Raw genomic sequence first — 13,445 nt, 5'->3', positions numbered from 1 at the left:
GGACTGGCAGTAGTTAGCTGAGGGCTAATCTTCCTCAAAAAAAAAAAAAAAAAAAACAATAGTAAGTGTGGATGCTCTTTCTGAATAGTTTTCAGAGTTTTCCACAGTGTCAGCTGTAATAGGACGCTGAAGTGAGCAGATGGTTTACTTGAGATTGGGATGCTTAGAGGCCTGGGTACCAATCCCCCTACTCCTCCGCCTCGGAAAGACTCTATTTTAAACACCCCACTATAGAGGGCTGGGGTGTTTTCTATCATATGGGCAGCTCCAACTTGTACATTAGTAATTCTGGAGTCGGTAGCAGGTGCCTTGACACATCTCCAACCCTAGAATCATTTTAAATTAACTCCCTCATTCAAACTTATAGCTTTCCTGTAATTAGGATAAAGAGTCTTATTGCCATTTGCTGAACTTTTCTGAGTGACTCTTGGGTATCTCAAGTTCACCCACTAAATTATTCCCTCTTTAGATTAGGTCCACCAAATCATCATTTTGGGTTTTTTTTATACAGTTAGGCTAGGGAGAAGACCGAGATTCATATACAGGTCTTGCCATCCTTTGCCCCAAGAGATAAGAGGTCAAGATGTGTGGAGAGGGAAAGAAAAGTCATTTCAGGGCCGGGTTGGGAAAGTCGTCAGTGCTGAGGTGATTCCTGTTTGCTTATAGGGATCTGCGCACACCCCGGGGGGGGCCTGCTAGGAGGGCGTCTTGAGGGAACTTGAAGGGGGTGAGGGAGAGGGTTGGCGCTTTGAGAGGACACACCTAGCAGGTCTGTCAGACCTCTGAGGAAGAGAGAAGAAGTGCACAGTGGTGGAGAAGGGGACAGAAGACACAAAGCTGTCCTCTATTAGAATGAAGAAAGGAAGTGAGGCCATGTGAGGACTGGCTGACATCCTCGGGGTAGCTGGATAATGTGAGAGGCCTAGAGCCTGTTAATGCAACATGCTGGATGCAACATGCTCAGGAACAATAAGGAATCAATGCAGATGACAAAGAGACCTAGTCCACACAGCTGGGTGTTAGCCATTAGTCTATTTGACTAAACGATGCAAGAGCAAAGGGCAGGGCTACTCATGTCTTGGAACGGGGCCAAGATCCAGCCAACAAACCTGTACGATTCTTAAACCCCCAGCTCTTACATAAAACTTTTTAATAGCACCACCGTCTATTTTCCTTAAATAAAAAATGTTGAATGTTTCTCTCACACCGGTTGAAGAGGGAAACAAGAGTTTAAATTAACTCCAAATGGTAAAAATTTAATACAGCTCCAGCTGCCTGCAGGTTTCTTCAGTTCCAATCTTTCAGTTCAAGAGCTACTCCAGCTGCTCTGTGATCTCATGCACCGTTTGAAGGTTGCTGTGCTACCGAGCAGTGGTTTTAAAGCACATAGTGAAAATCACTTGACTTGTGGCCTCTCTGATCAACAGGTGAGTCCATTATCTGGTGGTAAAACAAACCAGATAGTCCAGGTTAAGAAACAGTAATTATCTACTGGAGCCAGAAGCACACCTCCAAGGGTCTGAGGATCTTTCACTCAGTGTAATGCTGAAGCTTGGGGAAGGCTTTCTGTCAGTCACTTCAAGCTTTTCTCTGGCAGTAGACCCTTCTACCACCCCCACTCCCTCACTCTTGGTGTCTCAAATAGGAACAAGAATCAAGGTGATAAGAATTTTGACCAACTCACATAGGAATGTGTTTTGAGCTGTTTGTGAGAGAGAAGGAAGAGAAGTGAAAGCAGGCAGTTGCCTACATAACTTTTGGGAAAGGCTATGTCGAATTTCGGTTAGGTGGAAACAAAGCCTAAATGCTCAAACATTTTAGGAGACTCACATTTGAGCCCTAAAACCTATCCCTGAACACATTCCAGAACCATCAGATGCAGAGCTTCCTGGAAAGCAAAGCTTTCTCAGTTTTGCAATGAGAGTGCATAGATTCTTACACTGCTTCTTCATGCTCCTAATTTTTGATGAACGACAGGTGATTCCCGAGGTCCCTAGAGGGTGGATTCAGTGGGAGAGAAGGGCCTGGCCAAATCTAGAACTGTGTCAGATGTGTTAAGGCGCACCTGTGGCTCTCAGAATGTTTGCTAGTAAAAGACTGCCCTTGACCATAACCATCCCGCTTGGCGTACATTTTAGATGGGAAAAGCAATGGGTTCGATGGAAAAAATGAGGTAAGGTGGAAGGAGCAAATGTCCACGGCCTTTGGGATGAAGGGAAATTTAGTTATAAAGCAGGTTAATGGCCTTTGGGCTCCCTGATGACATGAAAGTCTGGTTTAAAAAAATTGCCACTTGATTTCTGAACATATTCAACTGGTTTTTTAAAAAATAATCTCTAAAAGGTATCCGTCCTAAGCAAAATTTGCCAAAATATGCCAGTAGAAATGCTCTTTGGCACACTACTCCACTTATGCCAATTAGAATTTTTTTTTAAGTGCCAGAATAATCATTTCAGTAACCTCAAGTTATATAAAAAAAGTTTTTCAACTCTTTGTAGTCTATCTCAAATCTCATTTCCGTGATGGAAATATTTGTTACTGCCTTCAGTTCAGGTTAATGTTTCTCACCTTTGGACTCCTAGAGTATACAATGGCCACACAACTGAGTCCTCGATTATGTGTTACTGTATAGTAGTATTTTCTGATTATGTAGAGTGTTTGTTGTGCTTCCTCACCTACATGCTAAGCTCCTTGAGGTGGTGACTGTTTCCGTAAGCCTCCATTGCATGGAGCACAGTGCCTGGGAGTGTCAAGAGTACCTCTGACTGATTGAAACACAGTGCTGTCTGGTTACTGTAGAAAATATATTCTGAACACGATGCAGTCTACACAGAAACTGAAATATAATAATGCACACCTGAAATTTACACAAAGTTATAAGCCAATAGGACCTCAATAAAATAATTAAAAAAAAATCTTTGCAGGAGCTATATCATTAATGCCACGGCCCCCCCTTCCTTGGTGTGAGCAACTGCAGAATGCCCTACATGTGTCCCCAAAGCAATCAACTTTGTGTTCTCTCGTTTGGTACTTGATACTTCTCTGAAAAGAAAGTTTAGCCTTAGGGAGTATGAAACAACAGCGCTTGCTAAGAATTCTGGGAATTCCTTTAAAAGAAAAAAAAGATGACAAAATCCATACTTGTGGGGTAGGTGTTTAAAGGTAATTTTGGAGACTCTGGAGTCCAGTAACCAAGAAGAATCTGGGCTTTAAATCTGGTCTGAAAATATGAAGTGTGCCAAGAATGAAGTGGTAAGGAGAAACAATTCACAGTAGCCAATTTGTTTGTAGTTGGCCTGGGTTGAATTAATGGAGGCTTAGACAAAACTGTTTCATCAGATTCCCCTTCTTGACTGTGAGAATTTGCCAGGGCATAAAAACACCAACGGGGTGTTTCTTCTTGTGATATGGACTCCACACTTGGTTGCCCACAACAACCAGAAGTTTGTCTTGATTTTCTCTGTCCCTTTAATGGTCTCTGTGTCTCTTTCCTCCGTCCACAGGTGGAAAATAAAATCCCACATAATAGGTATGCTTGGGGAAAGCTGAAATAACATATATAGCAACTGAACAGTTATAAGGGAGAAGCACATCATGAATTTAATTCCATTTCCAGATGTAAAATGTCATAAAGAATTTTTTTCCATACTTGGCAAAATAACAGGAATTTTTGAGACCATTTTATTTAGCTTGGTATACGTGTGTTTGTAAGTAGGTATCAGAGAGTCTTCCACCGAGTGTTATAAATGCTGCATATTGTAGCTTTACCGAGATTAAACTACCAAAGGCCCCACAGTCAGCTGGGAGGTGCATGATCCTCATTGAAATGGAGGGGAAATGTGTCTGACTAGTGGGAGAATTTGGTGTGTTTTCAAAGCAAGAACTCTGATCTGTATGGGGAGGTTTCTAACCAATGTAATTATTCTCCAGTGACTAGAGACACTGGGATTCTCGTCTGTTTCAAGGAGCAGATCTTTTAGTCATTCCACACATTTTTCATTTGGACTTCTCTTTTTCTTTTAGCCTCCTGTGTGAGACTTACGGTCTTTGTAGGAACACCTGGGTATGAGCTGAGACAGGCTGGCTGGGAGTGGGCTCCAAGCTGGCCATTCCTCTGACTTACATAACTCAACTAAATCATAAAGTTAGAGTCTTGAGAAACATAGACATTTAAAAAAAAAAAAGTGGGATGTTCCAAAAAGCCAGAGACATTTCAGAGTGAGCCATAAAAATAAGCCAAGGGTGGGAATAAGTAGGTTTGGTAAAAGTCTCCATGCCACATGCTATCATTCTGATACCAAAGAAACAATTCCTCTGTTGGAAAATTAGTTGTACAGGCAGATTAACGGATGTGTCCACCTAAAGGATAATTCCCACTGTGGCCTTTTATAGGCAGGAAAGAGCTCTTACAACTCAGCTCCTGCTTTATATGAATTATTAGAGTGAGGACATGGGAGTACTTTTGGGTAATGAGAAGAAAAATATAATTTGAGGAAGCCAATGAGTTGTGTTGAGTACTTTTAGCAGATTGCTAACACACTTGTAGATTTTGTTCTTAAAACTTGTATTTTTCAAGGGGAGATACAAACTTTTCATTCATGTTTCTATTTCTGTATAATTAGCTAAAACTGCTGTTTTACTGGATGATTCAAAATGGAAGCTGCACCGTCACTCTCCAATTGGTCTATCTTTATTGATCTGGCCTCACCAAAAATTAGAGACTGCATTAGCAAAATAAGGAGTTGCAAAAAGTGAAAAACTACTTTCACTTAAAAAAATGCAAGCAATTTCATTTGATCCCTATTTCTCTTTCTTGGAACCTTGGCTTAAATGTACCACATCATAAATAATATTTGCATGAATATAATTGGTTGTTGCTTTTGTATTGAATTGAAATGTATCAGTTGAGGAGAGCTATAATGTATGATGACTTAGTTTTCAGGTCTACAGGCTCTCTTATTGGAGCTTGAGCTAAAATACAGATACACCAACTATGAGAAACAAATGAAAGCTGTCACCAGTGTCAGCAGCAAAAACCGGGGGTCCATCCCACACAAATTATGGACATCTGTATTCCTAATTGGCATCCTTTTGGGCTGTGCCAGCAGAATGGCAGTGCCAAGAGAGTCTGACAGCTTTAGAAATGCCTAAGGATCAGGTTTGGGTGATAGGAGACACTGATGAGGCATAGAAGTTCTTTTGTATGTAATACTGTCCAAATGTTTGTTATAATGCTCATGATTTTTAGTTTCAGGTACCCCCCCCCCCCATGGCACCCTTTGTCAATACTAAATTTACTACTTCTAAAACAGATCAGTTTATGATCTTAGGAGAACAAGTGGTATTGATGGTTATATGATGAGAAGATCGTTGGCAAAGATGCATACAAATAGTTAATAAGGTAATGGTAAGAAATGTTGACCTTGATTTGTTTAGCTAAGATGTAAAGATTTTTGAAGGTCAAAGGTGTCCTTGTGTAGTGTTTTGGAGTCTAACTGTGTCTGACCCTCTAACATTAAGCTGCTGTGGCCTGCAGTTTTGAAGAGTGAAGCAAACCAGGGGGAAAGAGAGAAGGGGGAGAGAACAGGAAATGGAGTGAGGTGTTTCAGGAAGTTGTCAGGAGTTGACTGATTGATTCCAGATGGAAAAGGTCAGCCTTCGTGACCCAGGAAATACTCACTAGGGGAAAGAAGTTGGCTTGTGGAAGGGGAAGGCCTGGGAGTGAGACGATGCTGGAATGCACATTCCACTTCCTTTAGTCTTCAAACATTCAGAAACTTTAACTTCTCTGAATAGAATAATATCATTGTTGTCGTCGTTCATCAGAAAACAGTGAAGGAAGTTAAATTCGAAGCTTTGAATGTACCAAGTGTATCTTCACCTCTGTAATGCAGTTAATCCTTCCAGAAATAGAGTGAATGTATGTAAAAGTCAATATTGTATGTGTCTCCTCGTGTAAGAACAACACCAAACACGTCTAGTTTCACGTGGTGGAGATTGTGAATTAAATCCCTTACATTTTGCAAATTCAGTTTAATTGGCAGTCTCTTCTAGATACCTCACGGTCTAAGATATTTGGGATATTAAAAATGAGAACTTGCCTCATATCTATATATATACACACACATGCACATACATTTGGACATAATTTAAAATCTTGTAATAAATTTTGCAGACACTGAAATAATTCAGGTTAATTCCCTTGCTGTCATGAGAGGGCATTGCTAGCCAGCAAGAGATTAAAATTTATTTCCATTGTTAATAGAAAATAATGAAGTGCATCTGAACCATCAGGGTATGTCATTCGGGAAATGTTCCCTTTGGAACTGAGTCTCACTCCACCCAAATGGACAATGAAGAAATCAGCTGGCTCGAGAAAACCCCATATTTTGTGGCAGGAAAGCACAAGGAGCTTTAAAGTACAGTAGGACAAGGAGCTTGTGGGATGAATTAAAGTGGTCTCAGGGAGAATGTGCTTCACTTCCCTGGAATCCTCAGGCAGGCCGAGGGTCCCCTCAGTGTGCCGCGGACAGCCCATTAGCAATTAAAGCCCAAAACGCCCTCTCGTTTTTGGTTTTTTCCAGAGATGACAGCTAGGTCTTTGAAAGTCCATTCACACACACAAGTCATAAATGTGGTCTCACTCTTCCTTTCTCTCCCCGTTCCCCTATTATTTTTAGGGGGCATTGACAGAGGTGGGCACTTGCAATGTTCGTGTTCACCTTAACCGCCTGACCAGGAGACTCAGCCTCGCTCTCCCTTTGACTATGATGCCATCTTGTGCTCTGCTGGGGTGGCCCTGATAAGAACTCGTTCCTCTGTACACTTGCAGAGAGCGATGGATGTCTCCATCTGATGGTGGTCACCACATGACAGGAGCTTTCTGGAAGAACTTTCCCCAGACTCTTAACATGTTAACGTAGATACAATTCAAAAAGACCTGGAGCTAGACAGGCCGCATCCCTGAATTGTGAGCAATTGTATTGATGATAATTTTCTGAATGACAACTGAGGTTCCTTTAAGTTCGTTCCGATATCATAGAGAGGCAGGAATACTGTAGTGGTAGTGCATTCACAAGTGAGGAACTGAAGTGTGAGAGACACGTAGCTGGCTAGGAACACATTATTCTGTCGTCTTTGAATCTCCAGGGCCTGACATAATACCTGACACGTAGCAGGAGCTCAATGAATGCTTTTGGGTTGATTGACTGAAGCCCACTTACGTCCGTGTAAAACTTCCTGTATGTTGCTGTCATGCCCATGGACTAGGCTAGTTGAAATGTTTTGTGGACTCATAGTTTTAGGGGTTCTCTCAAACCCCTATTATATTAAAATATGTGTATATATATACACACACATTTAAAAGATACCACCTAAAACTCTATCTAAGGTAAAAAAAATCAGAAGACTGTTGCCTTGGTTGGGTGCAGTGGGTAGGATTGACTGAGAAGAGACGCAAGATGACTTTCTGGGGAGATGGAAATGTCCTATATTGGGTTATGGTGTGTATTACCTGCGTGTATCCATTTGTCAAAATTGTGCAGCTAAGATTTATGCATTTCAATACGTGTAAATTTCACCTCAAAGTGGGGAATTCATTATACTAATCTGTTTATTTTGTTTGCTTGAAATTATTCATAGTGAAAAATTTTTAAGGCCTATCTAATGAATCTTATTTCATGTTAGAAAGTAGGACAGGATCAAGACTTTTCCCCACTTCATTGAATAAGCAGGGAAGGAGTGGCAGAAAAATTATAAGTAGAATATCAGCAAATTTAATTGGGGAGTAGACAGGAAGAGTCTTTTTTTTTTTTTTTTAAAGATTGGCCCCTGAGCTAACAACTGTTGCCAGTCTTTTATTTTTTCATTCTTATTTTCTTCTTCTTCTTTTTTTCTTCTTCTTCTTCCCAAAGCCCCAAGTACATAGTTGTATGTTCTAGCTGTAGGTCCTTCTGGTTGTGCTGTGTGGGACGGCGCCTCAGCATGGCCTGATGAGCGGTGCCATGTTCTCGCCCACGATCCAAACAGGCAAAACCCTGGGCCGCCAAAGTGGAGCGCGCAAACTTAACCACTCTGCCACGGGGCCCGCCCCAGGAATAGTCATTTTAAACACAGCTCCTCATTATGCACCTATTCAATCTCTTTCCTCAAAAAGCCTATACATATGTATGAATGTATATATATATATAACAAGTTCCTTTCTCAAAAAAATAATTGCCATGCATACCCGACAAGTAGACTCATATCTAGGATTGCTCATCTTCCTGGGTCAAATAAGTAGGTACTGGATACGTTCAAGTCCACTTACTTCTGCTGCGCTTTCCTGACTGCTCCAGCCTTGGCTGATCTCCGCCTCTTTGAACCTCCTGCACTCCTGATCTGCAGCACACACAGAACTCAATTTGATCCCATCCTGTGTGCTGCTTGTTTTATGTGTCAGCCATGTGTCTCCAGCCTGAAAGTAAGCTCAAAGTAGGGGCCATAGCTTGTAACTTTTGGTACCTATGTAGCCCCTGTGTTCCCCTTTCTAGAGCCTCCCCCAGAGCTTAGACTAGGGAGCGGCTCAATGAGTATTGTAATCTGTCCTATTGACTGGTCCAACAAGGCAGAGGTGAGGCGATTAGGATGGGAACTCATCCTAATTTGGCACGTGGCAGGGCCTGCACCAAATGCTTTACATCGACAGTCTCATTTTATCCTTATTTTATCTCATTCAGCCCTTGAGATAGGCATTATTGTTTATGTTTTACAGATAAGGAAAGAATGGAGATTCGAAAAGGTTGAGTAATTTGTCCAAGGTTACAAGTTAGGAAGTAGCAGCTGTGGAATTTGAGTTTAGTTCTGTCTGACTCCAAATCCATGCTCTTTCACTACTCCACACCCATCTCTTCTCTTCCCTCTGGTGAGATACTAAATTTCCTTCATTTCCAACACCAAATTCCAGCAACCTTATCTTCTCACTCAAAATCTGAGCTTCTCTGCCACTGCTTTCTAGTAGATGGGGATGCCACAAACAACGCATCATGCAGCATCTCCATGCCCAGCATTACTCTAGCACGTGGCAGAAGTGCAAGAACCCATTCTTGAGCTTGGAGAAATGACCTCCCAGCTGGTGTTTAGATCTCAGCTCCCTGACCCAGGCACAGTCACCTCCTTGTTGTGACTACCCCTCGAAAGTCAGCTGAAGTGATAGTCCAAGTATTTTGATAGAGACGTAGGTTTCTAGAGCCAACAGGCAGATGGCCAGTTTCCCCACTTCATCACCTGGGCATAGTTTGAATACAAATACATGGCAACAAATGGGCGAAAGGTGGCCTCTTTTTCCATAAAACTCTGCCATAATTACAGGAGGCAGATCACCTGTTGAGATACCGAGAGCATGGCCCTGTCCCCAAATTCTAGTCCGTCCCTCATTAGCCATATGGATGTCTGGCAAAACAGAATTCTGCCACTTTTACTACTTTATGTGAAACTAAATCCACCCCCTCCTTTTTACTTTAAATATGCAGGTTGTGCTGTCAACAACGGTGAATGTGGATGGACATGTGCTAGCTGTTTCCGACAATATGTTTGTTCATAACAACTCGAAGCACGGGCGGAGAGCAAGAAGACTGGACCCATCAGAAGGTAGGCTGTCTGCTGTCTGGGCTGAGAATGGCAGACAAATGAGTTCTCCAAAAACTTCCTTGTCTGAATTTCAACTTTATGTCACTGAGTGGGAGTGGAGAAAGTACACAAGACGATGTGGGTTTTAAAAGAAAGCTATAAACACAGACTCCTGCCAGCTCTGTTGTAACCCCCACACATCTCCCAGCCGATGTTCAGGCCCCTGTGCCCACTGTCTCTTCCATTCAGTTCTGTGGTTTTCTTTTTGCTAGCTGGGCATTTCAGGCAAATGTAGGCCTATGACATCTTAGTTAAACAGGAACATTACAGGGCCAGACGTGTATGAATAAGTGTCAGATGTGCCCTTAAACAGATTGTGGGCAAGACAAAACAATGTACAGAATGAAACTGACACTAATTGATTTTTGTTTGCTTGGACAAGAAGAAATCCTGGTCTGCTCTGGGTAGTTTTCCAAGTGCATTAAAGTAATTAGAAATAACAGTAACTGTTAAACTTCAAGTTGTCCGAAAAATTAAAGTATATCGAGGATGATAACTGACAAACCTGAATAAATTCCATCGAAGTTCTTCTTCCCTCCAGCCCCCAACTCACTGCTGTAGGAAGGCCTTGCAAGAGACAATGAAGGACTAAACTTGGCTACTACTTTGGTGTGATGTTTTGCTAAATACTGCCCACCAGCCCCCACCCCAACTCGGCCCTTGAAATGTGTCTTGTATCATTTTAAATAGGAATTAATGAACTGAAAGAAAATGATTGAATCAGTAAAGAATTTGGAGTGGTGTTAATTCTCCCACAGTGGGCACTGAAAGGGGAGAAGAAAATCCCAGGGTTCAGAACTAGGAACCCATCCAGTTTCTTTTGACTGATTGGATGTGATTGACTGGCTGTTCAAAGGGGGCTCATGTTTTTGGAGTCCTGCCAAAGTTCTCCTCCACCTTTGACCCTGTCAACTTTGGAAATGGAGTGATGGATTGACTTTAGTTATGGCCTGAAAACCATATTGGTTCCTGTTGGGATGTAAAGTCCAGAGGCCTTGAACATATGGAAGAAAGGGGGAAAATCCTTCCTACACAGTTAGGAAAGTGATTAGAAATTGTCTCTTGATAAAGTTGAAAAAAACCTTCAATTATGATAGATTTTGCTTTCTCCTTCTCTCTCTAGCACATTAACAGGCCTTGTAAATCTTAACATCTTGGGGCAGAGGAGGTGGGGAGAGAAAAGGGATTTACACATTTCCAGTGTGATCAACTTATAAAAATATGGGGAAAAACAACAGAGTTTTAAAAACACCCTTTGCACAATTAGCTAAGTGTTCCATGTTTTCATACATAGTGGTCAACTCATTAGGCTTTAATGACCTGGTGAAAAGCAACAACCAATTAGGGAATGATGGCAAGTCAGCAAAGCTCAACTTGAACTTCTTGGAATGACCAACAGCTTTCAAGAGCAGCCAGTCCCCAAAACTCCAAACTTCAACTACCAATGGGCAGACCTGACTTTTTCTTTCCTATCTGCTTAGCTACTCCCTGCATCAAAGCCATTAGCCCCAGTGAAGGCTGGACCACAGGAGGAGCCATGGTCATCATCATTGGGGACAACTTCTTTGATGGCCTCCAAGTGGTGTTTGGGACCATGCTTGTATGGAGTGAGGTAGGTAGAGGCACTTGCTTCCCTAATTTTCTTTGGCCCAGAGATTGTTTTGATGTGGAAAAACTAGTAATTCCTGGAGCATCAGCAACATGAACATACATTATTGAATACCTACTCTGAGCAGGGCACCAAGGATTAAAAGACATGTGAACCACAATTTATTGCAGGCATGGATCCCTTAAAAAGATAAATATTCATTGCAGTATTATTTATAATTGTGGAAAATTAGAAATAGCCCAGATATTGGATAATAGGAGAATGGTTAAATAAATAATGGAATATCATTCCACAATTAAAAATTATGTTTTGAAAAAGTTCTAATGACACAGGAGTAGGGAGCATGCTTGCACTATGATCCTAAATGAAAAAAATCAAGACAGCAGTGTGTATGGATGTAAAATCTAATTATATAACACACATCCATAGAAAAGCACTGGAAACACATCACAGATTAATATTGGTTTTCTTCGGGTTATGCAATGTTAGTATTTTTCTTTATATTTTTCTATAATTTTCAAATTTTATAAAGTGGATATGTTCTACTTTCATAATGAGAAAACCAACAAGACACGTTACAAAGAGATGAGTAGCGGTGCCAAGTTGGATATGGAAACTGCCAAATCAATATGTGAGGTCATAGCAGTGTAGGGATCAGGGAGGGAGTGATTACAGGGATGGAGTGGGGTGGGCACAGGAGGTGGGAGGGACTTGAGCTGGGCTAGTAGGAAGGACAGGACCCTGGAGAGGCTGGGTTGAGAGGAAATTCCAAAGTGAGAGAAAGAAACACGTGAGACACAGAGACACCGCGCTCAGGGCATTCGGGGCACCCTGAGGATGCTAGTTTGCTCCAGGGGGGTGGTAGTGAGAGGTGTTCATGTCCGCAGTATCCTCAGTGATAACTTGTATAACAGGTATTTTATTTTGCTGCCCGTTCACTCCTCAGCTAATAACTCCCCATGCCATCAGAGTGCAGACTCCTCCTCGACACATCCCCGGAGTAGTGGAAGTGACATTATCTTATAAATCCAAACAGTTCTGCAAAGGAGCTCCAGGGAGGTTCATTTACACAGGTGGGTGAGAAAATGACTCCAAAGGAGACTGGCTCCTGCTTCACCCTTGCTTTAGTTCCCAGTCTTCCCATTTTATAATCACGCCAACTTTTCCAGGTCTTTCTAGTAGTGTGGCAAGAGTGGACTGATGATTATAGCAGTGAATGGGAAAGTGTAGACTTGATTCTAAGTTTGCATTTTGCTTAAGCAATTTCTGTGTAGTCTGGGAGATGGTCTCTGCAGCTCATTTCAGGAATGCATCCTTGTAAATTTAACTCTGCTGGAATCATGCTGGAACAGACTTCCATCCAAGCAATGAGATAAAAATTAGACGAAGTGTAATTGTCTAAAAGGATTCAAGAAAGTTGCACAATGATACTGCAGAGTGATTCAAATTATTTTAAAATTTTATGAAAGTAGAAATTATCTCTTAGTTCAATATTTGTTGAATGTCTACTTTGTTTCTAATACTTTGCTAGGTGGAAGTTATAGTGATGTATAAGACGTGGTCCCTACTTGGAAGTTTAGAAACTTTTGAAGGAGGTAACAGTATATTGCACAGAATAGCCAGAGAATTAGAATATAAATGTTTGGTATTTCCAATGAATAGAATATGAGTTCTAGGAAGAGAGAGTTTAGTGTGGACTGGAGTAGTGGGATGGGATCTCAAGGAGGAGATGGAAATTGAAGACTATTTTTAAGGATGGGGAACATCTGGATAAGCAAAGAAAAGAAGAAAGAATGTTCCAACTATGGGAATCTCACGTGCAAAGGCCCACAGGGTGAGATGGGCAGGTGTCTGAAGGAGAGAGGGCTGGTTCAACAGCTGTGGCAATGCATTTGGGTAGAACTTAAACCAGAACTTAGCCTAGATGAGCTGGGCACTGGAGGGAAGGAAACCATAAAACAGCTTAAAAGCCCTGAATGGTACCTAGAGTAGTCAAATTCAGAGAGACAGAAAGTTGAATGCTGGTTGTCAGAGGTTGTGGGAAGGGAGAATGAGAGCAGTTGTACAATGGGTACAGAGTTTCATGTTTGCAAGATGAAGAGTCCTGGAGATTGGTTGCATGACAATATGAATGTACTTGACTCTATTGAACTGTACACTTAGAAATGGT

At 41.6% G+C, this 13,445-nt stretch overlaps 1 protein-coding gene across 1 annotated transcript in view; it reads left to right on the top strand.

Annotated features, from left to right (window-relative positions):
- The window catches only part of EBF2 (EBF transcription factor 2), a 187,192-nt gene that overhangs the window by 134,209 nt on the left and 39,538 nt on the right, over positions 1-13,445 (top strand). The window contains exons 8-10 of the mRNA XM_008535733.2: positions 9,510-9,627; positions 11,148-11,278; positions 12,222-12,348. Of these exons, the coding sequence (XP_008533955.1) occupies positions 9,510-9,627; positions 11,148-11,278; positions 12,222-12,348 (376 nt within the window). The remainder of the gene's footprint in view (positions 1-9,509; positions 9,628-11,147; positions 11,279-12,221; positions 12,349-13,445) is intronic.

This window comes from Equus przewalskii, chromosome 2, assembly GCF_037783145.1.
Source record: "Equus przewalskii isolate Varuska chromosome 2, EquPr2, whole genome shotgun sequence".
Taxonomy (NCBI): domain Eukaryota; kingdom Metazoa; phylum Chordata; class Mammalia; order Perissodactyla; family Equidae; genus Equus; species Equus przewalskii.
The sequence above is the reverse complement of the archived record's forward strand: the minus strand, read 5'-3'. Positions and strand labels throughout refer to the sequence as shown.